The sequence below is a fragment of the Asparagus officinalis genome, chromosome 7 (assembly GCF_001876935.1).
Source record: "Asparagus officinalis chromosome 7, Aspof.V1, whole genome shotgun sequence".
In the NCBI taxonomy this organism is placed as follows: domain Eukaryota; kingdom Viridiplantae; phylum Streptophyta; class Magnoliopsida; order Asparagales; family Asparagaceae; genus Asparagus; species Asparagus officinalis.
In genome coordinates, this window is record NC_033800.1 from 67096010 (window position 1) to 67122726 (window position 26717).

General features: G+C 35.1%; 1 protein-coding gene across 3 annotated transcripts; it reads left to right on the forward strand.

The window, feature by feature from the left end:
- Nucleotides 3879–26717, forward strand: LOC109849302. Of its 3 annotated transcripts, none has more exons than XM_020419109.1 (11): nt 3880–4129; nt 4246–4582; nt 5308–5466; nt 5782–5868; nt 7176–7225; nt 7296–7338; nt 24150–24242; nt 24391–24534; nt 25043–25150; nt 25966–26017; nt 26119–26717. In XM_020419109.1, the coding sequence occupies exons 1-11, from the start codon at nt 4083–4085 to the stop codon at nt 26154–26156; spliced, it is 1158 nt and encodes a 385-aa protein (XP_020274698.1). In that variant the 5' UTR covers nt 3880–4082; the 3' UTR covers nt 26157–26717. The 3 variants fall into 3 exon arrangements, with proteins under 3 accessions (XP_020274699.1, XP_020274698.1, XP_020274700.1); XM_020419111.1 differs by having other exon boundaries at nt 4000–4019; XM_020419110.1 differs by lacking the exon at nt 7176–7225 and having other exon boundaries at nt 3879–4129; nt 5782–5869; nt 7247–7338.

A 26717-nucleotide genomic window follows, 5' to 3' on the forward strand; every position in this document is an offset into this window, starting at 1 on the left:
TTTGATTCCTTTCAGTCCAAATCCAATCTATAACAGTTGCAAAAAAGTACGTACTATAACAGTTACAAAAAAGTAATCTTATAACATCAATCTCGTTTTCACAAATACTAAGAAAACTAGCCTAAAAGTTGAGCCCAAACACAGGAACGCCACCTAGTTTGGATTCATACCATTATGCAATTCCAGATTGACAGAATAGATGTAGTTAAAAAATAAATGATGATGATTTTCTGTCATGTTCCGATCACACAATAAGTACCAATTGGAATTAAAAATGCTCATATTGCATAACCTATCATGAGTTAGCAATCGAGATCTAGTTGCTAGCCAAAGGATAAAGGAATGTTAGGACAATTCAGTCACCCAAATTGTCGTATGTCATTGACGAAGATGAGGAAGGGTAAAGAGCCTTGTAGACTTGAGAGTTTAAGTTTACCTCAAATTACGCAGGACATAATAACTTTATGTAGATTATCCACTCCACCAAAATGAGAAATTGCATAACTCTAATTGAGCAAGATAAATGACCACTTGTTACATAAATTTATAAACATAACAAATCTTTCATCTTCACCATTTTTTACTGTACTCTCTAGTACTCTCTTCTATCCCGTTGCAATATTGAGAGAGTTGCTCTTTCATTTCCATGAGCGTAGATGCATGATATGTAGATTTTCTATCCACCAATGTGTCAAAATAAAGGTGTGATAGCTAACACATCTCTTGTTCATAGTCCATGACTAAGGAAATGTAGCCTAAACTACATCAAGATTAATATAATATATATATATATATTAATGGGTATCATTGTCATAGGAGAGGATTTTCCTCCTTGTCACCTATGTGGCACAATCCCCACCATCCTCATAAAGTAGGCACAAATCCCCACCAACTCATATACACACACACAGAGAACAACTAAAAGAGCATACAACAAACTCATCTTCTTTTAACATTTTATCAAACATCTGTAGTACATTTTATTAACCCAATGAAAAAAAATAAAGAAACAATCATGATTTGATTAATACCTCACATGGAAATACTTCGAAATTCTCCTTCAATGGGGTATCCAATTCTCTTCAAATTGCACCTCCATATTAGACTAAAGATTATTACTCAACTTCTCATCATTGGAATCAATTGATTCTCTCTTAGAATCATCATTAGTTGATCAATGATTTGAATCAATTAACAACTCAAATAAGGAATGAAGGAAGTTCTAATTGATCCAGCATCTCATCCTCATTTTTAAACCCCCCTCAAATAATTCTTAACTACTACCCTAGATAAATAATCAATAATAAACTTATTTTTAACTACCCACACAATAAAATGTCAAAATTTTTCTCTACCAAAATCAAGAAATTTCCCATCAAGCTTAGATTAAATTTGAAAATAAAAATAAAATAGTAAATGAACTAAGATCACGGGCCATCAAAATCTCACACTAAGATAAAAATTTGAGAACTAGTAGATTAGATAAACAACCAAATTACTGCATTTGAGATCTACCCAGATTGGAGAAATAAATCAAATTACCAAGATCATTGACATCAATCCTGTCCCACCTTTATCTTTTTTCTAGTCAATTTTAGAGTATATTTTTATCATCTATACTGATTATGACATCTGCGTGGAGCTGGATTTCTTGTGCTACTATTTTGACCTAAACACGTTCATCTTTTGGCTTCTCATCTAACTTCCCAAGAAATTTAAATGTTTTTCTGATGTTCAACACAAAATTCTAAAAGTATGAGTCTGATTATTTTTTGTTTTAATGAGAATAAAACTTACATATATATGAACTTTTTTTCTTTCTCGTTTATTACTTAACTAAAGCTAGGAGTGACCTTTTTCTAGGGGAGAGCAAGGTTTAGTGCAAACCAATTAAGCTGACTGAACCGATCGAATTTGGCCGTTCAATTTAATTTTAGAAAAACTTTAGTTTAGTTCGGTTCGATTATACAATATTTAAATTAAAATAATCGAATTGACTGCTGTCAACATAACTGCATAAAATTCCCACTTGTTCAAGGTGAATATTATTTACACTAATATTTTTTATGTATATTAATTGACAAATGTTTGATTTAATGCACAAAGTTGTTGATTTAATGAGTTTTATATTTGATTAGGGATATGAGATGAGTGAAAGGCTTGCATGAACAACAATCTTCTCCTTTAACTAATAATTTAACTTTATGTGTCTAAGCTCAAATTAAACTAAACCACAAATCGATTTGACACAGTTCTGTTTGTTTTTATTTTGAATATAGTTCAGTTTGGAAAAAGTCAAAGCCAACCAAACAACTATTTGCTCATCCCTACTTTTTTCTTAGTAATAAATTCTTTTGTTGTGCTTGAAAAAGAATTTTTGTAGTTTTACCTTTTGCACTGTTTGTGTCATTTTTCCCAAGGATCTTAACTAAGTACTTTCATTTTTCATTTTCTATTTGTCTTGGATTATATGTTAATATTGAATTTTGATATGTTAACAGAATCGATCTCCACATAAGGCCAAACTACTAAATAGGTTTTTTGAAAACTTTTTTGCATATATAAACTACTCCCTAGAATAAGTGATGTCCACTTTCATAGTCATGGTTAAATCCATCTTAAGAACCACTTCGTCTTAAAAATCTTATTAATTAACATATCTATGCATTACACTGAAAATAGCCATAAAGTGTAGAAAACTAAAAAAACCTCAAAAATTTTGAAAGTGCAGAAAACACCCTAAAAGTTCAAAAATTACAAATACACGCTGAAAACTTAAAAACTTACAAATGTTACACTGAAAATAAAGGCATTACAAAAAGCCCCCAAAAAGTTTTCAAACTTTTGAGTGTGTGTTTTGCAAATATCTAAACTTTAGGGGTGTTTTAAAAATTTAGGTTTATATATTTTCGGTGTATTGTTTGTATCTTCGATTTTTGAGTGTATTTTTAAATAGATTTTGAACTTTTGAGGATGTGGAAAGTTTGAAACTTATAACATGTTTTTTGTAATTTTTAAAATTTTAGGGGGTTGTTTGTAATTTCTATATATTTAGTGTATTGTTTGTAGGTTTGAAATCTCAGGGTGGTTTTATGTAAATTTTGAATTTTGATGATTTTTTCGCAATTTTTTGAAACTTTCAAGATATGTTCTATGTTCTGCAGATTGCAAATACATGCGCCGGACAAAATGACATGTATTATCAACCAAATAAGATATATATTTTGGTGCATTTTTCAAAGGCATTTTCAAGATTTTAATTAAAATTTAACGAGAAAGATGGGGCAAGTGGTTGATTGAGTAAGAACCGTCTTCAAAAGATGATTTCCGTATAAATTAAACTCAAAGATGATTTCCGTATAAAACTTGAAAGTTGTTTCTTGCATTTTCACTCTAGTATAAATTTCTTTTGTTGGGTTTGCCGTTTGGGGGATGGGCGCCGGGGGGTCCCTAAGAGCATCTCCAACAGCTTCCTCATCTTCTTGGTATTCTAAAATTTGGAGAATTTTGAGCTTTTTTTTGGTCCAACAGATTCCCCATCTCATTCCCCAAAATGGGGATAGGAGAGAATAGAGAGCCTTCCCCAAATCTGCAGCATTCTGCAAATATTTGGGGAAGCACTTTTTCACGTTCTTCTAGACTCAACCCACAAAAAACAACTCCATCTCCTCATTATAATAATAAATAATTTGGTCAAAATGGGGATTCTTCAAAATAATAAATAATTTATTATTTATTAGTCAAAGATGTAGAATATTTTTATTATTGTAATAAATGCATGATTCTTTAAAATGGGGAAGCTGTTAGAGTTGGAGCAAAAATAATTTGGAGAATATGACATCCTGGGTTTAGGGTTTTTGGTTCTTGAACCGCAAGTTATTGAGTCCAAGCGGTTTGGGAAACAGTGGATTAGGGTTTAGCCCTTTTCCCCCCTCTTATCTGATCTGGGCATTAATTGCCAGTTTTAGGGTCAAAATTGTTAGAGCTGACATTGTTTTTTCCCTTAGATTTTGAATGGGGTCGGTATTCTTCTGACGATTGTATTTATTACTCAATTTTAAGTATTAATCTAGTAAAGGTTCATGTCTTCACAAATCCATTGCGCAAACTATCTGTCTAAAATGCAGCTGTAATGTTCATTATATCTCTGGTTTACTTCGAACTGAACACGTTTTATTTTGACTCTAATCTCTAAATTTGGGCATCTCGCTCTAATCTCTAAATTTGGGCATCTCGACTTCGTAGCAAGTGGATGAACTGCCTTTCGTACCTATCTTCTGCAGCTATATTTACAAGGAATAGGGGTGTCACCTTGAGGGGTTCTTTTTATGGATTTTCTATTATAGCGTGGAGAAGGGGCATCCGGGATGGTGGCTTTAATGCGATCAGATTGAATTCCATCTTTACTGGATTTGGTGTTCGGTGCTTCGCTACTCGACGGGCACGTGGTTCTCGGTCGCTGAAAGAGGAGTCTCAGCCACCAATGGGCGAAGATAATAATGCCTTTTACCTTGTTCGTAAAGGAGATGTCGTTGGCATCTACAAAAGTTTGAGCGACTGCCAGGCTCAAGTTAGCTCTTCGGTAAATGTCTATGTCCATGACTTGTGTTTTTCTTCTACACTGCAGAAAGCTCTATATTTATAAAAAATTAATCCCTTATTAGCGCGCTGGATTTCTTTCCTCGTTAACTACAACTGCTTATATCCTGAATTTATCCTGGAATCTAAATGAAAGAGTAAGGCTTTTGTACTTCCACAAAAAATGCTCCAGATTGATATCAATACCCTGATACCAGTATGACATGTTGCTTACCATGTTTTCTTGCTTGATTTCCTCCCTCTTTGTTGTTAGGGGTTCAGACTGTCTTTTTTCAAGTTGTATCTTCTCTTGTATGCCATTCTGAGTGAAATGAGATTTGGACAATGTATATTGTAGGTTCTAAAGCATTAAATGAAGGATATTGTGGGTAAGGAAATGGTGGAAGTTAATGTGTATAGAGTATAATAATGTCTGGTAAGCAACAGTAAAGGAAAAAAAGTGAATGAACTTTACTTTGTACTGCTACGTATCAAGTATTTTTTTTCCAGTATAAAGTTCCAGTGAACAGTATCTGAAAAATCTGGTTAAATGTTTAATTTTCTAGAGCACTAAATATGTTACTTAAGTAATTGAATCGTTAAAGCGTACTGAGTGGTTGTATTTTAATTTTTATCTGACAATGTCCTTTTGCTTTAGCCTTGAGAATTGTTCACATGAAACCCAGCATGTTTCTATATTTAATTGTAATCTTTGGCTTCTCCTAGTAGGTGTGTGATCCTTCTGTGAGCGTGTACAAGGGTTACACTTTGCACAAAGAAACAGAAGAATACCTTGCCTCTCGTGGGATAAAAGATGCTCTTTATTCCATGCATGCGTCTGATCTGAAAGAAGATCTATTTGGGACTCTTGTGCCTTGTCCTTTTCAGGTGAGGAACTTATTTCTTGATATTAACATCTCTTTACCTGTCATGGGCTTTTAGACAATCTTGTTTACATTCAAACTAGTTTCCAGTTAGAATTTTCTGAGCAATGATTTCTTTTGATTGTGATATCTTGGTTCCCCATATGCGGCGCATCTTGGCCCCAATTAGCTACCTGAATTACATGGCTGTATACTTGCTTATTTTAATGTTGCCTAAGAATAAAATATACATTATCCTTGAGATGGTTTATCATAGCTTTTATCATATAGTATTTACAGTGGAAACCGTAATCCATTATACTGGTTAAATATTTTGCAGCAACCAGATGGACTTGCCTTTTTGGTTGATAAATCAGACAAAAAGACTGCTTCAAAGAAGAGGTCAAAAGAAATGGCAAAGAGCTTGGTAGTTCACTATCACTTGTCTTAGTAATTAATTTTGTAGTTTGGTAATGAATTCATTTTTTACTTTCCTCAGGTCTTATTCGTGCTCATATGACAATGTACCTACGGAAGTAGTCATGTTTGTCATGCTCTTCTATATAGTTTCTTGCTTGAAATTTTGACTTACCCTATTTTCATATGTAATTTTCTTTCACTGTATTTGTTTATTTTTACTTATTATGCCGTTATAAAATGCAATTGTATAACTCTAATTAGTGTCTGTTTACTTCTAGCACATACAAATTCGGATATGAATATTTCTTGAACATTGAATTGTATAAATTAGTGTCTGTTTACTTCTAGCACATACAAATTCGGATATGAATATTTCTTGAACATTGAATTGTATAACAACCTTTGACTTGGATCAAATCCCATACAAATTCGGATATGAATATTTCTTGAACATTGAATTGTATAACAACCTTTGACTTGGATCAAATCGGGATGCTAGCAATATATTACTATATCTGACTATTTGGTACTTGAGTGAGTTTCAATCTTTCTTTTGATCTCCTTAATAAAATAAGAAAAGTATATAAAATTACATAGCTACTGTTTATAATGTGGCTTTGATCTTTGTGCACCAACAAAAGTTTTATTAACTGGATATTATTATATTTTTAGAGTATTTTGCAAGACTAGTGAGTTCAGTCTCCACCTTTGATGACTTTTTAATTAAATAAGAAAAGTATATAAAATTGGTCAGCTATTGATTACTTTGATCTTTAGGCACTGAGAAAAGTTCTATTTGTTTGGATATATATTCATACATCTTCTTTTTGGGGATAGTTTGGCACTTCTTATTTGTGGTCATATTCTAAGAATGAAGGTCCCGGGTGTCCATACTTTCAACTGGATGGGAGCGGAATTCAAATCAGATTTTTTTTCTTTGTTTACATCTGAATATTCTGAACTAAGAAGGGATAAAGATAATCAAACTTTCATTTGTTCTTAGTTTCCTTTTATCAAGTAACCTCGTTTGATGCAATATTGGGTATTGCAAGTGCTACCGATTGTTGTGAAGAGGTGAAACTTGTCTTTTAGAAACATGGGGATAATGGTAAATTTATGAATTTTCTGCCATGGAAGATAGTTCTTTTTGCTCAAATGGCATTATGCTTCTTGATCTCTAAGAAACAGGCTTTTTGTTCATAATTAATGGCACTGTGTGGTTCGTTTTTATGTGAAAGCTTCAAAAAGAATTATTTCTCCAACTATTGCTTTTTCTGTTAGTTTTCTCTTATGTCAATCCAACTTTGTTTGCAGGACGACTTTGCATATATTTCAGCGTCCACTCAACAGTCGAAACAACCAAAATTGGAGGATCCTATTATGGCCCGACTTTGCATATATTTCAGCGTCCACTCAACAGTCGAAACAACCAAAATTGGAGGATCCTATTATGGCCCAGCCTATTAGTAGCAAATATGTGAGCAGTACAGTCGAAACAACCAAAATTGGAGGATCCTATTATGGCCCAGCCTATTAGTAGCAAATATGTGAGCAGTAAATCTTTCCCTCTTACACTCTCTCATATGACTGTTCATTTGGGTGGAGATTCGTTTTAGATATCATCATAACTCATACATGATATTATGCATTGGATCCGCTGACTAATCCTGTTGCTGAATGTTTGGACTCGACCTTCTTCCTTGTGAAGTTTATGTCATCAACATGGGTGTTTACATATTGTATTAGGGGTGCTAATGCTTTTGTCCTTGAAAATAGTTATAAAAGCGACCACCCAATCAAAAGTTGTTGTCACGCCCCGGTTCCAAAACGTAATAGTTTGGAACGTGACTCGGCCGACAATGCAACCATACAGTCACATTCACACCTCTGGACTATCCTGTATACAGATATAAAGTCAAAACTACACCATAAAACACGTGACTAAGGAAATAAAGAAAATAGATAAATAAAGAAATCTCTAAAAAGACTGTGTTCTACTACAAGTCCACAACCATCCAAAATGGGAAAGAGGAAAATACATCATAGTCTGGAGAACCATATGTGGCTAAAGAAAAAGTTTATGACAAATAACTACCTAAATAAGAGAGTGATAGGATAGAAGGTGATCATTGTTGCTTGGCCTAATCCTCAAAGTACTCTCGGTCCTGCGAAGAAAGAACGATCCCCGAGTCTAGGGTACGCAAACCCTAAGGGAGTCAGAAAACTCCCAATAAGCATGTAAAATGAAGGAATTGTGCGCGTGTAAGTATATGTAGCAGATATAATAAAAATCTAAATTAAACATGACTAAAAGAAACACTACTTATAGATATGGGGAAATAAATTTATTACAAAACACATAAGCACATTATTCTTATTTTACATGTTATTTGAATTAGAGGAGAATAGTATCATATATATAAATCGGTTTCCCGTAAACCGTCCCGGGAACACAGCTTCAAATCAAGATGGGTCCTTAGTTCTCATATATATATATATATATATATATATATATACACAGCTTCAAATCAAGATGGGTCCTTAGTTCTCATATATATATATATATATATATATATATATATATATATATATATATGGATATCAAGAATGCGCATAAGCCCGCTTATATACATGTTATATTCTTCGTCTAATTCTCCTTTATAAACCCAACATTTATTTATTTATTTTAATTGATTGTGCATGAAATATTGTTCACTAACCACAGAGTTACCGTGGAACAATTTCCGTAAAATTTATGAAAAATAACCGTGACACGACATGTCCAATCAAGAAAGGTGCATCGTTCAGTCAGTGCTATAATAATAATATTAATAATTAAGAGAAACTCCTCACATAGGGATATCGATGTCAAGAGTATAGCCATGCTATAATAACACTTTATAAATCATTTTCTTGACGGAAGTCGTCTTCATGCACAATTAACCCTATTAAATGTCACTAGGTGATCAAACTTAACATCAGGTGATCCAATAAGCATCAAGAGATCAAACAATATCATCATTCATCTTAATAAACAAAAAATAACTAATTAGCATAATTGTTTAGTGTCAAGCGGACCTAACAGTTTTAAATTGACTACATAGAAATCTGCAAAACTGATTTTAGTGAGAAACAACTTAAACACGTCTGAAATATGATATTGGGTCTTAACTAGGTCAAACGGGTCTGAAATTTAGGGTTATAGATCCAAACGGGTCTGAAAATTAGATAACAAGTTTGTAATTTAGGGTTATGGATCCAAACAGGTCTGGAATTTGATAATAGGTCCAAACTAGGTCGGGTTCGAGGGGTTATAGATCTAAACGAGTTGGGTACTTGTGTATTTTGGACCCAAACGGGTCTGGAATTTGGTAACGGGTCTGTATCGGGTCAGGTTCGGTTTCAAACCAACCCAAATATATATATATGTAGAAAAGGAAGGCTCTAGGGTTCGATCTCCAGACCCTTGCATCATGGTCAAGTGCAACTAACCACTACACCCATCATTGTTTCATGTCCAGGAGAATGCAGACAATAACTAAATCTCGGTTTCTGTTAAATTCCTAAATAAATATTTTCAAATAAGTAAATGATAAAATTTATATATCTTATATAAGTCAAAATTTTTATCTTCTGATATATACGAAAATTTATGTGAAAATAATAGTACTAATAGCAATAATCATATTTTCCCTTTAAAAGCACGAGTTCGGAAAAATCTTCCTATGGTCAGTATTACCCTTAGCTTTTTTGAATATTATATTGTTATCCTAATCTATTCTAATTTTAATCATATCTTATCTAATTCCACGTGAACTATCTATAGGTCAACAATTTTAAAAAAATTATTTTGAATATTTCACTTAAATCTTAATCTATCCAAATACTAATTATATCCTATATTAACTCCATATGAACTACCTATAACTTAAAAATATAAAAAAATAAGATTAAGAAACTATACATAGATAACATATTATAATACATGAAGTATTATAAAAAACCCAAAAGTTTCAAAATTTGCATATAATAGCCTTAAGGGCTTGTTTGGATTGAGGGGAATAAGGGTGAAGGGAATTTAGGGGAACCATTCACCTTCATTCACCTTGTTTGGGAACATTTAGGAGGTGAAGTTATTCACCCTAGTTTCTCTTGGTTCACCCCCTAATAGTATAAAATTTGTTACCCCCCAAATTGGGGTGTAAGCAAGGGGAAGGGAACTCCCTTCCCTTCCCTTTCATTCTCTCATCTAGTTTCCCTTAACTTCCCTTCACCCCCTACAAATCCAAACAGGCTCTAAAAGTTTAAAATTACACAAATCACCTTGACTTTTTAAAACTTAAAAACAAACATGATATCTAAAAATTTAAAACTTATAATTAACACTCAACATTTTAAAAATTATAAAAACAACATCAAAAGTTTAAAAGTTAAATTAAATTTATATACCCTATGTGTTTCGCTCTTAAAGCAGTTATATACCATAAGTTACAAAATATAGCAAAAAAATATCCTAAGTTGGCAAAAATTTGTAAGTTGGTACCTTCTGTTAACCAGCTGTGAGAATATTCTCTGGAATATTCCCACGTGCTGGACCTATGACCAACTTGAATTCTTACCCTCATTTATTGTATTATTTACTGTATTACCTACCCCCACCCCCACTCCCCGACGCAAATTAGATTATTTTCATCATCTTCTTCTTTTCGTGGCCTCCAACTTCTTCCTCTTTAATATGGGTAACAATAGAAAACAAGAGCTTTCACTATGTTGGGGGATTATTTCTTAAGGAGGGGCATTATCGTCCTTTCATGTATTTTTTAATACCGTTAGCTAAATTTAAACAATTACCAACTCGGGATATTTTTTTACTATGTTTTGTAACTTAGGGTATATAACTACTACAAGAGCAAAACAATAGGGTATATAAGTGTTATTTAACCATGTTTATATTACAAAAAAAACATTCTAAAATTCAAAAATTTTAAAACTTAGAAACAACATAGATGGATTTTAGGGATTACCATTGGACGCATAGAAATTTAAAATTAGTAAAAAAAATAGCCTCAAAGGTACAAAAGTTACAAAAACTCTCTCAAAAGTAAAAAAGTATTAAAAAATTCTGAAATTTTAGAACTTATAACTGGTACATATAAAATTTAGAAATTATTAGTAGATTGCTACAAATTTAAAAATTTTAATAAACAACCCAAAATTTTAGTAATAAAAATACCTTCAAATTTTTAGAGTTACGAGAAATATTCTAACATTTAAAAACTTATCACTAATACATGAAACATGAAAATTATAAGCGCCCAACTTAAAATTTAAAATTTTCATAAAATACTATCAAAGTTTAAAAATTACAAAACACACCCTCAAAAGTTTAAATCACAAAAGGCTGAAATTTGGCAAAGAAAAGAGAAAATGTTTGATATTATTACATTAAGATATAATAGGTTAGCATTAATTGATTATAATGTATAAACATTTATCTCTAATGTTGATAATATTTATTTATAAAGTAAAAAAAAATACAATGAGTTATGTATGGAGAAACTATCAGAAAGTTCAGAGATATCCTTTAAAAGAACTAAGTTATTTTTTTTCAAATGGAGAAGTAAAGGAAATAAACTCAAAATTCAGAATAATTCATGAATCACCTGAATTGACATTGATAAAAAGCATATCGAGCAAAGAAGCACTAACCGAGTTCTTCTTGAAAAACATATTGAACAATTATGTCCTAATTAAAAAATATTATTCATGAAAAGTAAAAGAAAAATTAGTAAGTATTTATAATTTTTCATACTTTATTCTAAAAATACTGAAGGAATCATAAACTTAATATAAAATTTTATATAAATAATCTTGCAATAGAAACTAAAGTGAAGTCATTGATCAACTACATTGTGAGATATAATAAACTAGATAAGATGAGAAAATTCACTATAATGGACAAAAATCAACTACATTGTGAGATATAATAAACTAGATAAGATGAGAAAATTCACTATAATGGACAAAAAATATGTACATGATACTTAGTTACCATAGTGTAAGTTAAAAAAATTAAAATTGATATTTTTTTCTCTATATAGTGGCATGATTCTACAAGTATCCTTATTTGGGGATATGACTACCAGATCAATTTTTAAGAACATGATCAAAGATAAGCATGTAATAGTACTGTTAGATTTCAAGATCTTTAAATATGAAGGTTACATATTTTACAACTAAAATTCTTATTAAAAGCCACTAAATATAAAATTCATCTTATACCTATCTCAAATTTGTATGAAAGATATGCATGTCATCGTAAATTGTGTTAATAATATATCAACTTATTAAAAAAAATAAGAGATAGATAAGCAAACCAAGCAAACATCCATATAACATGATAAAGAAAAAATATTACACTTTAAAGCTAAAATGCAGGGCTCATTCAGAACAAGCTGCTAAAACAAAAGCATCTCCATCAAGGCTCTTTATAAATACAACAAAAATTTAAATTATTTGATATTTTTAAAAACAACTTAATTTTTTGAGTAAAATCAGGTATCTTTAGAAGTGATTTTCATGAACTCTTTTAATTTTTTATATGGTTATGTGGATACTTTTATCATATAAAAGTGTAATAGAGTTAGCATTAATCTTTATTTTATGATTTTTTTCTAAAGTCTATCAGTGATTAGCAACAAAATTTATATTTTCTTTAGTTTTATTCTAGCCCACTTTTAATTAATCATCTTGTCTTATTGACTTCAATTATTCATCATTCTTTTATAACATTATCTTTTCAAGTGTTTTTTACTTTTACAACATTATACCTTCTTAAGTCAACCTTGGTTTCATGCCGATCTAAATAACGCGAAAATTAAAATTAGCTTTAGATTATAGTTATTTCTTGTTAATTCAATTATTACATGAAAATTTTAAATTTGGTGTAGCACATTCAAACAAACATTAAAAAAAATAATCACAATAGTAAAGTTTGAAAACATAAGTGAGAAAAACAATCAAAGTGGAACTGAGAAACCAATTTTCGTGAAGAAATAAATCAAAAATACTTATTCATAATATTTAATCATGTGCATTGCACGTGCATAAATCCTAGTAATGTTAAAATCATGGAGGAAAAAATATAATCAATAAATAAGATAGTAAAAATAGATCCTAGGATTATAAATCCTATTATTTATTTCCCCAAATAAGATACAACAAAAAAAAATCTCTTAACAATTTTAGATATAAATTCTACTATTTATTTCTATGAACTAGAAAGGAAAAGAAAAGAAAAAGATGGTGTTGCATGAAGCATAAACTGATAAAAAATTTTGAAAATAATTGAGGGAAGAAAATGCTTGTCGATTCGTCGAAGAAAAGACTATGAACCCCAAATCCAAGAGAAAAATTCAAATCTCGCCCCTCCTTTTCTTGTTCTCTGTTGTTTTTTTCCCTTTTTTTTTGAAAGCTACTGTGAAGGAAAAATGGCAGAGGAGATGGGTATAGATTTTAAAGAGATGAAAATGGTTAAGAGGTTAGAGATTTTCTAGGATTTTAAACGTGGGAGATGGATGAAGTGGTTAGAGTTTTTTTTGTGTTAAACGTGGGAGATATTTCCAAAAATATCTCTCACAAATTCTCATACGTGAAAGGAAAATAAAGGGAAGTAGACTTGTATATTCATGAGCTTAACACTAATGGGCCTTTGAGACATTTGATTTTTTTTTGTTTTTTTTGTGTTAAACGTGGGAGATATTTCCAAAAATATCTCTCACAAATTCTCATACGTGAAAGGAAAATAAAGGGAAGTGGACTTGTATATTCATGAGCTTAACACTAATGGGCCTTTGAGACATTTGATTTTTTTTGTTAATCCTTTCATCATGTGGGCCTCTTAACTTAATTGATTGGCAAATAAAAAAAATAGATTATTACATCCTACCCACCTAAGAAAAAGAAATTTCGTACTCGAAATTTATTCGACCACAAGAAGAACTAAAAGTCATCTGTAGCAAATAGATGTTGATAGCGTAGACGAATATCGTCCTCTCGCTTCCAGGTTGCCTCACTAGGTCCATGATGTCCTCAAGATACTAAGACAAGCGTGATAGTTCTATTCTTGAGGACCTTCTCCTGTCGATTCAAAATCTTTCTTGGTCGCTCCTCATATGATAAGTTCGTCCTAATCTGAAGCTCTGCGATGTCTAGGATGTGGGTCTCATCTCGTACATATCGTCGAAGTTGTGATACGTGGAACACATCATGCACTTCCTCCAACGATGGAGGCAAAGCTAACCGATATGTCACTTCTCTCCTCTCTCCAATATCTCAAAAGGACCGATGAAATATGGATTAAGCTTCCTGTGGTTGCCAAATCTGATAACTCCTCTAGTTGGGGATATCCTCATGAAAATATGCTCTCCAACTTGAAACTGTAGAGGTCTCCTTTTAGCATCAGCCTAGCTCTTCTGCATATCCTGAGCTGATCTAAGACGCTCCCGTATTGCCTTTATCTTGTCTACTGTCTGCACTATCATCTCAGGACCTAGTAGACACCGCTCTCCCAAGTCATCCTAACATGTAGGAGATCTACATTTTCTTTCATACAATGCCTCATAAGGTGCCATCTGGATGCTGGTCTGATAACTGTTATTATAAGAAAACTCCAAGTGTAGTGGTCTTCCCAAGAGCCCTTGAAATCCAGCATGCATGGCTGTAACATGTCCTCCAGTATCTGTATAGTTCTCTCTGATTGTCCATCTGTCTGAGGATGGTAAGCCGTGCTGTAACTCAGTCTAGTCCCAAGACACTGCTACAAGCTTTTCCAAAAGTGTGATAAGAATCGTGTCTCTATCAGAAACAATGCTAACCGGTACCCCATACAAGCGTACTATCCTCCTCATGTACAGCTCCGCTAAACTCTCCGTCGTATGTCCAACTCGAAATGATATGAAGCAAGCTGACTTGATGAGTCGGTCTACTACTACCCATACTGTGTTGTTTCCCTTCTGGCTCCTCGGTAGAGCTGTGACAAAATTTATTATAACATGTTCCCACTTTCACTCGGGAATAGGAAGAGGCTGCAATAGCCCGACTGTCCTCTAATGCTTAACCTTCACTTACTGACATATTAGGCATTTTGACACAAATTTGGCTATCTCCATCTTCATTCTTGACCACTAGTAATGCTCTCTTAAGTCCTGATACATCTTTGTGCCTCCTGGATGAATAGAAAGCACTGAACTGTGCGCCTCCTCTAACAACTCTCTTTTAACATCGTCCTTAGGCACACACAATCTACCATGGAATCGCAAGGATCCATCCTCATGTATATGTAGATCAGTTCTATTCCCAGACTCTATTTGTTTTTTAAAATTTTAGAACCGAGCATCCTCGAACTGGGCAGCTTTGATCCGGTCCACCAGAGTTGATTGTAATTGCAAACCCATCAACTGTCTTTCTGCTCCAGGCAATATAACCTCCATGTTCATTCTCCAGAACTCAGCTAGCAACTCCCGCTGTCTGGTGAGTCTCATCGCCACAGGCTTCCTGCTCAAATAATCTGGTACCACATTAACTCGTCCTGCGTGATATTGTAAATTAAGATCGTAATCCGTCATAAGTTCTAACCACCTGCGCTGTCTCATGTTGAGCTCCTTCTGAGTGAAGATATACTTTAAACTTTTATGATCTGTGTACACCTCCACTCTCTGTCCTAAAAGATAGTGCCGCCATAACTTCAATGCAAAAAATAACTATCGCCAATTTCAGATCATGAACTTGGTAGTTCCTCTCATGTGTCTTCAGCTGTCTAGATGCATAAGCTACTACCTTTCCATGTTGCATCAGAACACAACCTAAACCCAAACTAGAAACATCCTTGTGCACTACAAATCCTCCTGACTCATTCGGAATTATCAAAACTGGTGCTGTCGTCAACTTGTTCTTCAACTCCTTAAATGCTGCTTAACACTCTTAAGCCCACACAAACTTGACCTCCTTCCGAGTCAGCCTAGTAAGTGATCCTGCAATTTAAGCGAAATTCTTTATGAATTTCTTATAGTATCGAGCCATCCCTAAAAAACTCTGTACTTCTGTCACAGATGTAGGCGGATCCAACCTCAACACCGTATCAACCTTCTTCGGGTCTACAGAGATACCCTCTCCTGAAATTACGTGCCTTAGAAAGGACACTTGCCCAACCAAAACTCACACTTGTTCAATTTTTTATAGAGCTTCTCCTTCTGTAGGATTTCCAACACCGTCCGTAGATGTTTTGCATGATCTTCCTTGGTCTTGGAGTATACAAGAATGTCATCGATGAACACCACCACAAACTGGTCGAGATATTGGGAAAACACCTTGTTCATCAAGCTCATATATGTAGATGGAGCATTTGTCACTTCGAATGGCATCACCAGGAACTCATAATGCCCGTGTCTTGTGCGGAATGCGGTCTTAGGTATGTCTTCCTTCCTCACCTTCAACTGATGATAGCCTGATCTGAGGTCCAGTTTAGCAAACACACTAGCTCCTCCGAGCTGATCAAAAAGGTCATCAATCCTGGGTAGTATTTATTTTTGATAGTGACCCGATTCAATTCCCTGTAGCCAATACACATCCTTCGGCTTTCGTCTGGCTTTGGCACTGTAGGCTGTCTAAAAATCACAATAGATAGCTTATCCCCATCAAATATCGATGATGGAAGTTACAATCTGACGACTTCCAGAAGGTTATAATTTAAAGATTTTTACGTAGATCGATGAAGGTTACAATCTGACGACCTTCACAATAACCGATGAAAGCTCTAATCAATAGCATTCACAATCAACATCGGGAGTTACAATCTGATGACTCTCATATCCTCAAGGAGCCAAAACGAAGATTACAAGACAATGATCTTTGCAACGCTATGACAAAAGAGATTACTTATTGATAATCTCTCCAAAGCAAGACGCGGAACTCATCACCGCGTTCTAAGACCAAAACACGGGGTCCTCCCCGTGTATCAACACCAAAACGCGGAGGTCCTCCCCGTGTGTCAACAGTAAAACGCGAGGGTCGAACCCACGTTACAACATTAAAACGTTAGAGTCGGACCCGCGTTACAACATTAAAACGCTGGGGTCGGACCCGTATTTTTTAATGCCCAGCGGGTACCCAACTCCGCGTCTCCAGTCTAAAATGCGGAGTTAGGGTCCTGAACGCCAACGTGGGCGTTTGACTCGTTCAAACACGAGCTGAACGGTTGTAGGAACCGTTTTCCCTCCATGATCTGAGGGATTTCTGCCCCACTTAGGAGCGGATTAAGGGGGGTTACATCCCTCTCAATCCCATTATGAAGAGAATTAAGGGGACAGTTACACCCCTTAATTCCCTATAAATATGGGTAAACTCAATGGAGTTCAGGCTGACATTTTTCGGATCTGAGACTTAGTAGCGAGGAGATCTTTGGCTTCTTCTTGGGGATCTTCGATTTGGAGTTTTGAAGATCAATACTGCACAAAAGAGAGATCAACATTCATCTTTTGGGAGCAGTCTTGAGAGCTTTCGGCCTTGGCGGATTAACCGACATTCGGTTAAATCAACTCTTTTTTAAGAGTTCAAATTCGTTCAGAGTTATCAACTCGTCCAGAGTTCTAAAACTTGCCACACAAGTTCTCCACAGCGTCGAATCGTGAGGAGAAGACATCGTTCCAGTAAAGCAAAACGTCAGATCGTCAACGGAGAGCAAACTCGACGCGAGCATTCGAGGGAGGCACTCCATCGCCACCGTGAAGAACTCAGTTTTAAACAAAGGGGAGAACCAAATTCGTTCTCTTCTCTTTTATAATCAAATTATAACCGGGATCGAAGAAATACAAGTCAAGTTTTTTTTATTCTCTTTATTGTAATTTTTTCCAACATACAAGCTCTAATACTACCGGTGCTCCCTAAGGTGACATACTAAGCCTGATAAATTTCTTATCAAGATACTCCTGGACCTGCTTTTACAACTCCTCTAAATCTGCTATCGATATCCAGTAAGGTTGTTTTGAAATAGGTGCAACTCCTGAAATAAGATCGATGACGAACTCTATATATTTATTTGATGGTAGACCCGACAACTCATCAGGAAAAACATCAAGGAACACCTTGATAATTTTTGGTATGGGCTTCTCCTCTACCTCTATACAGGTTAATACTCCATCCATGCCTGCTCGATACTCTGGCCGCTCCATCACTTTGCCACCGCTTATGAATTCAAACTCTGGGTCACCTGGTATCTTGAACATTATGCTTTTGCGTCGGCAGTCGATCGTCGTATGGAAGTTGTAGAGCCAAACCATCTCCAAAATAACATCGAACCCGTTAATATCACTCACTAACAAGTCTGCAAATAGCTCCCTACCACAAACTACCACAGAACATTTCTTACACTCCCTACTAGACATTAATACCCCGCTGTCTGTATGGATATTCCAGTTTGCATCTAAACTATTACATGGTATGATGTGCCATGTAATGAACGGAGCATATATAAAATAGTGCAATGCCTTAGAATCAAATAGGGTAAATGCATAGACTGAATAAACCAAAATAGTACTTATAACTACATCACTAGATGCATCTTCCTGCTTAGTAGTAAGTGTTAGAACCTACCATTGTCTCTGCTGTTGCGGAGCTTGCTGACTATATTATCCTGGACGCCTCTGCTGATACTGTGGCTGATAGGCTTGTTGGAAATGTGGACCCTTCTAATGTTTCTGGCCTTGAAATTGCTGACCTTTCTGGTATCCTTGAAACATCTGCTGTGTGGGAAGTGATGGCCTAAACTGTTGTCCACCCGGTATACTCTAGCCTGCTGGCACTATTGCTCTACTGGAAGTTCCTCCTAAAACTCCCTTAATAGGACATAGGACAAGTGGTGAGCTGATGATCCGTTGCGCCGCATGTTAGGCTCAAACCATTAGCTCTTCTGCAGTCATTCATTAAGTGCCCCAGCTTGCTGCAAAAATGGCAAATCATGTTGGTTGGCTGCGGAGCTGGCCTCAAGAGTCCCTGTCTGCTGGCGCTTGTCTAATGCTCCTCCTATCTGAGGCTTTTGCTGGTTACCTTCCGAGGTCTGTCCTGCAGGGCGCTTGTTTGCCCCTCTCCTCACTGAGTTCATGATCCTAATCAGTTGTTCTGCTTTCTGAACTACCTCTAGGACATTCGCATAAGTCTCAACCCTCTTCTGACTGTAAATCTGAGTCTGGATCTCAAAATTTAGACCATGCATGAACCTTTGTCCCTTATCCACCTCATTCGATACCATCCTTAGGGCAAACCTGCTGAGCTTGGTAAATTCTGCTGCATACTCATCTACAGTACTAGCTCTCTGTCTCAGCATAACAAATTGCATTTGCATCTCAAGACGAGCTGTCTTTGGGAAAAATGCCTCTAGGAAACTCTCCCGGAATTGTCTCCCATGAAACTGGCTTAGGCAGCTTCTCCTCCTCTACATCCCACCATGTTCTGGCTACATTAATGAGCTGTCGCTGCACAATATCCACTATGTCTTCATCTGGTATCTTGGCTGCTCTTAATAGGCGGTCCATGGTCTGTAACCATATCTCAGCCTCATATTCGCCTTTAGTTCCAGCAAAGTGTTGTGGGTTGAGCTTCCAAAAATCGGACACATTACCCGGCCTTACAACCTGCTGCTGTCCATCCCTCTGGCGATTATGAGCTATCAGCTCCCTAATCACTTCTGCAAGATCAGCCTGATCGACTTGGTATCCCTCAAGGACAACTGGAGTAGGGGGTCGACGTTTTGGGGCCATAGTGATAACCTAAAATGAGATTTGTCAAGATTAAGACTTGAGAATTAAGATATTAGGAGTCAAAAGAATGTCTTTTTGGAAAGCATGAAACATATTCTATACATGCTCTATTCTTGGCCTAATATTGTTTTTACTTGTATACAGGACGAGACAGCAATTCCTAAACCTGGCTCTGATACCACTAAAAAACTTATCACGCTCCGGTTCCAAAACGTAATAGTTTGGAACGTGACTCAGCCGACAATGCAACCATTCGGTCACATTCACTCCTCTGGACTATCCTGTATATAGATATAAAGTCAAAACTACACCATAGAGCATGTGACTAAGGAAATAAAAGAAATAGATAAATTAAGAAATATCTGAAAAGACCGAGTTCTACTATAAGTCCACAACCATCCAAATTGAAAAAGAGGAAAATACATCATAGTCTGAAGACCACATGTGGCTAAAGAAAAAAGTTTTAAGACAAATAATTACCTAAATAACAGAAGCTGAGAGAGTGATATGACAGAAGGTGATCACTGTTGCTTGGCCTGATCCTTAAAGTACTCTCGATCCTACGAAGAAAGAACGGTCCCCGAGTCTAGGGTACGCAAACCCCAGGGGAGTCAGAAAACTCCCAATAAGCATGTAAAATGAAGAAATTGTGCGCGTGTAAGTGTATGTAACAGGTATAAAGGAAGATAAAAATCTAAATTAAACGTGACTAAAAGAAACACTACTTATAGATACGGTGAAATAAAGTTATTACAAAACACAAGCACATTATTCTTATTTTACATGTTATTTGAATTAGAGGAGAATAGTATCATGTATATAAATCGGTTTCCCGTAAACCATACCAGCAAACACGCGTTTCAATCAAGACGCAGCCCTTAGTTCATATATATATATATATATATATATATATATATATTATATATATATATATATATATATATAAGAGAGAGAGAGAGAGAGAGAGAGAGAGAGAAAACTTATGTCAACTTAAGTGGACCATCCACCAAATGTTCTATCAATTTGATGATACCTAGAGATCCATGCATCATATTGAAGAGATTTTTGATCAATAGATAGAAACTTTGGTGGATGGTCCACTTAAGTTGACATAAGTTTCTCTCTTTCTCTCTCTCTCTCTCCCTTCTCTCTCTCTCTTCTCTCTCTCTATATATATATATATAATATATTATATATATATATAAACCAGGATATCAAGAATGCGCATAAGCCCGTTTATATACATGTTATATTCTCCGTCTAATTTTCCTTTATAAACCCCACATTTATTCATTTGTTTGAAGTGATTGTACATGAAATATTGTTCACTAACCACGAAGTTACCGTGGATAACTTTCGTAAAATTTATGAAAAATAACCGTGACACAACATGTCCAATCAAGAAGGGTGCATCGTCCAGTCAATGCTATAATAATAATATTAATAATCAAGAGAAACTCCTCACATCGGGATATCGATGTCTAGGGTATAGCCATGCTATGATAACACGTTTATAAATCAGTTTTCTTGACGGAAGTCGTCTTCATGCATAATCAACCCTATTAAATGTCACTAGGTGATCAAACTTAGCATCAGGTGATCCAATAAGCATCAAGAGATCAAACAATATCATCATTCATCTTAATAAATGAAAAATACCTAATTAGCATAATTGTTTAGTGTCAAGCGAGCCTAACAGTTTTAAATTGACTACATAGAAATCTGTAAAACTGATTTTAGTGAGAAACAACTTAAACAAGTCTGAAATATGATATTGGGTCCTAACTAGGTCAAACGGGCCTGAAATTTGGGGTTATAGATCCAAACGGGTCTGAAAATTGGATAACGGGTCTGTAATTTAGGGTTATGGATCCAAACGGGTCTGGAATTTGATAATGGGTCCGAACTGGGTCAGGTTCGAGGGGTTATAGAGCTAAATGGGTCGGGTATTCGTGTATTTTGGACCCAAACAGGTTTGGAATTTGGTAACGGGTCTGTACCGGGTCGGGTTCGGTTTCAAACTGACCCAAAACACACACACACTTACATGTGTGTGTGTGTGGACAAGGAAGGCTCTAGGGTTCGATCTCCAGACCCTTGCATCATGGTCAAGTGCAACTAACCACTACACCCATCACTGTTTCATGTCCAGGAGAATGCAGACAATAACTAAATCTCGATTTTTGTTTAATTCTTAAATAAATATTTTCAAATAAGTAAATGATAAAATTTGTATATCTTATATAAGCCGAAATTTTTATCTTTTGATTTATACGGAAATTTATGTGAAAATAATAGTACTAATAGCAATAATAATGTTAAAAACTTAAAATCATGGGGGGAAAAATATAATCAATAAATAAGATTGTAAAAATAGATCCTAGGATTATAAATCCTATTATTAATTTCCTCGAATAAGATATAACAACAAAAATAATCTCTAATAATTTTAAATATAAATTCTACTATTTATTTCTATGAACTAGAAAGGAAAAGAAAAAGATGGTGTTGCATGAAGTATAAACTAATAAGAAATTTTGAAAATGATTGAGGGAAGAAAATGCTTGCCGATTCGTCGAAGAAAAGACTATGAACCCCAAATCCAAGAGAAAAATCCAAATCTCGTCTCTCTCCTTCTCTTGTTCTCTGTTGTTGTTTTTTTCTTTTTTTTTAAGCTATTTGTGAAGGAAAAAGGGAAGAGGAGATGGATATAGATTTTAAAGAGATGAACAAGGTTAAGAGGTTAGAGATTTTCTAGGATTTTAAACGTGGGATATGGATGAAGTGGTTTAGTGGTAAGAGTTTTTTTTGTTAAACATGAGAGATATTTCCAAAAATATCTCTCAATACCTGAGAGGAAAACAAGGGGAAGTGGACTTGTATATCATGGGCTTAACACTAATGGGCCTTTGAGGCATTTGATTTTTTTTGTCAATCCTTTCGTCATGTGGGCCTCTAACTTAATTGATTGGCAATATAAAAAATTGATTATTACAGTTGTTTTGTTGTAACTACTGCCTTTTTTTCAGTTCTTATGCTTGTTTTCCAACAATGTAAAGTTTTATTGGATTTCTGTAAGTAGCTATATTAAAATTTCCCATATAGCTTCAACTTTTGGTTGCTTAACTGTATTAAACAAGTCCCGACTTTACTAATGTTGTTTGTGTCCAATGCTTAGAGTAAGACTAATCTGATGATCGCCTTTCTGAGTCAATTGAACGTCCAGTGCTTTCCAGGACAGATGCTCCTAATACTTTTACTTGCGTTGAGTGTGGTTTATGTCTTCATCAGTACTCTTATACAAGTTTTTTTTTGCGAACCTTGTGTTTGCTTATGGGCCTAAAGATGCAAACTCTTGCCATTCTGAGTCAATTGAATGTCCAGTGCTTTCCAGGACAGATGCTTCCAATACTTTTACTTGCATTGAGTGTGGTTTATGTCTCCACCTCATGTTTGAAGGCCTACATAAAGCAATTTCGGCCAGGATGGAGCTTTCTCTAATCCATTTTTATTACCTCATTGAATGGTCTAAGCTGCCTTCTTCTTCAGTCCTTAAGCAGGTCTTAATTTATCATATGATGGGTTGGCGTGTTACCATCTCTTTACTCTAGAAATTTCAAGGTATTAACAAGCAGATTTGACAATTCCATCAGAGACGGTAACACAGCTAGTATCTTGTGGTCCCTGTGAGACCAATGTTTTAGAAATCGGTAGGTGCTTCTAAGCACAAGATCATGCACCTAGCGCCCAGTCTGGCGCTAAGCGGCACATTGGTGTTTTTAGTAACAAGAGAGGATTCTTTTCAAATGTTCAAAATCCTAACTTCGTTGTTTACCTAAGATGGGGTTGGATATAGAGTTTTGATCTGATCCATGTTCACTTGGCCCATTCTCTTCAGCCGTTACCACAACTAAGCAAGCAATATACCCCTTTTTGATGCGGTGCAGTAAGCATATGCAGCCATGTTTCCCTTAGGCGCTCCCAGGGCCTAGGCGGGCGGTTAAGTACTGCTTAGGCCTTGGTGGGCACCTAGATTGTTATTTAAAGCAATGTTTGATACTGTGCTGATATGGCAAATAAAATGAATAGCCTTGCATTAAACGAGTACTTATAGATCAGTCTGGTATACTTTGAGATATGAATATTATGTCAGGTTATTCATTCTATTTGCTTAATTTCTTATCACTATGCATGATAACTGTATGTATGTGGTGCTACCGTAATGCACATGTAGTCAAACATGAGCTCTTTTAATGTATATTACGATTAGTATCTGTCTGTACTTTTTTTCTTTTAAATTAGTTGACCTATTCTAGATCTCGTCACTTGGTGTGGGGCATGGCTTGAGGAACGAAGGTGATTCTTTTCTTAATTATCTTATTACAAAAGCATGCTGTGCAGGGAAAGTTGTATCCTTGAACTTTTCTTGTTGATATTTCTGTGTCTTGTAGTTGGCTAAGTTTTTAACTAAATACAGATGACTTGTATTCTTGAATTTGATGGTGCTTCAAAAGGAAATCCTGGAAAAGCTGGTGCAGGAGCCATACTCAAGACTTCAGATGGAAGTGTGGTACGCTTTGGCACCCTATTGTCTTCCTTTCTTCTCATTTTTCATTTATTTAATTGGGTGAATCTTCATTTCTCCATTTGCCTACATCTTCATTAAGCTTAAACTTTTCTCCAGTTGTCCATCTTCTGAGCTTAAAATTTGAATGAAGGTTGCTCGTGTTCGTGAAGGCTTGGGGATTGCAACCAATAACGTTGCTGAGTACCGTGGCTTGATTTTAGGAATGAAACATGCTCTTAAGAAAGGTTTTAAGCAAATTCAAGTGCAAGGTGACTCGAAACTCATTTGTATGCAGGTTTGTGGCCTTTCTCTATTTGTCAGAGACACTAGTCTCTGTAGTGTTTTGTATTCACTGCATCTATTTTCCTCTCTTCCTACCTTTGCAGTGTGATATGGTGTAACTTCATGAAAACAATTGATTACCCAGTTTCAGCATGATATTATTTGAATATTTATTCTTGTGGCTTCTTTGAGACTAAAGTTTTTAGAGTTTAAAAACAACTTCTTCTTCTTCTTCTTCTTTTTTTGGGGCATTACTTTACTGCTTTCATGTTTAAAAGCTCGTAAAGTTTTAAACTGCAGTATTTTCACTGCCATCTGCAAGTTTCTGCTACATTTTTTTTCTCTGAAGTTTCCTTTCCCCTGTTTATGGAGCATGTGAGAGGCGTCACCACCAATTTATCTCTAAACTTTTGTGATAATTACCAGATTGTAATTATTCTTTATAGAATTTCCCTCGTATATAGTTTTCTGTTCTGACATCACATCATCTGTCTCATGTACTTAATGCTTCCTGAAAACAGGTGCAAGATTTGTGGCAAACCAAGAACCAGAATATGGCTGACTTGTGTAAAGAGGTCAAGCGGCTAAAGCAAATGTTCATGTCATTCAAAATCTCCCACGTGTTGAGGGTAAAGTTGAAATGCTTTCATTGTGTAAATCACCTTTAGGCTATAACTGACTGTGTTTCTTGAATTATTCAAAATGATTGCACATTCTTTCCTTCTTAATGTTCTTCAATGGTTCAATTAAGGCCGATTAACTAAAATGCATCTACATCCAAATATGTTGCTGGCGTTCACCAATGACTGGCCCAAATACAATGATTAGTCTAAGTTTCTATTATGTGCTTAGAACTCTCAGAAAGGAGAGAACTCTGTTTATTACAAAGAAGATGGACTTCAGGGGCCTGTCCTTTATAATTTTTTTTAAAGTTAAGACTCCTTCCTGAACATATATTATATTGAGAGAGATCAATATTAACCTGATAGAATAACAAACAATTAAAGAATGGCAAGCATATCTTAAGTAGAATGGTGAGTAGATAAGGGCTTCAACCTGCACTTGTTTTGCAAAAGATAAAACATCAGCAACCATTAGTTTGTACCCTTGCATTACTACGCACATAACCTGCTTAAAAGGAAAAATAGAAAGGGTAATGTTAAGCATACTACAAATTCTATATTACTTGTATACTAGCACTAAAAAATGTGCGGGGTTCTTCATTGGAAATTGTCACAAAAAATTGGAGAGTCACCATGGATTTCCTCCTTTTGTTTGAGGATGTACAAAAGTAGTATAAAATTAGTAGTACGGTTATCATTACTGAAATACAAAGACATAGTCTCAAGTCAAAACATTGGCATTTATTTCTTCTGTTGCATTGGTAAACCCAGATTCATGTCCCTCTTTTTTGTGTGTTTATCATTTCTTGTTGCTGCTGCAGGAGTTTAATTCCGGCGCTGACAATGAAGCTAATTTAGCTACTAATCTTCAAGGTAGGGAACAAAACCGCTATTATCACTTGCAAAAACGGTTATTATCAGTTGCATCTCCTTGTTAATTGTATTCTGATGGTGATTGGTTGGTTTCGTCACAGCTGGGGAAGTGTACGAGGAGTCTGCTGAGTTCTACTGATACGAAAGAAAGTGACCAAGTGACTATCCTGTTTGGTGCGTTTTGCTGTGAATACATAAACTGAAACTATTTTTAAGAATGCCGTATACCAACAATGCTGAAAGAGAGTTGAGACATATCGGATGCCAGCAGATCTTTTGTAAAGCGAATATCTGGAAAAATTATCATGTCTCCTATCTCGAGCGAATTTGTGGAGATATTTTTTGAGAGTGACCCAGATAGTTTTGTTTCCTAAGAATTGCTTGTGTCATTGAGGAGTTAGTCTAAAAACTAAGGGAGATTTGCTGCGTATTCCTTGCTATGAACTCATGATTGTAGTGTTGCAGGAAGTACTCGCCAGTCTTATTTTTCAGTTGGGTCTCAGATCTGGTACCTTGTATAAGCCTATCCAATTGTTGCTAGGAAAAGCTTGTGAATTTCTCTCTCTGCTATGTATGATAATATTACAGTACAATGCAATTGCATTGTTTTATCTATCTATGCGGGGATCAAATCTGGCAATAGAACTGGGAATGTAACTTATAAAGGGGCGTCATACTGATATTAATATTGAATTTTCCA

Coding starts and splice junctions, on each gene's coding strand:
- LOC109849302 (XM_020419110.1), top strand. CDS start 4,083: ATGTCTTCACAAATCCATTGCGCAAACTATCTGTCTAAAATGCAGCT. Junction 24,535..25,042: donor CGAAACTCATTTGTATGCAG/GTTTGTGGCCTT, acceptor TCCTGAAAACAG/GTGCAAGATTTGTGGCAAAC. Junction 25,151..25,965: donor AAATCTCCCACGTGTTGAGG/GTAAAGTTGAAA, acceptor TTGCTGCTGCAG/GAGTTTAATTCCGGCGCTGA.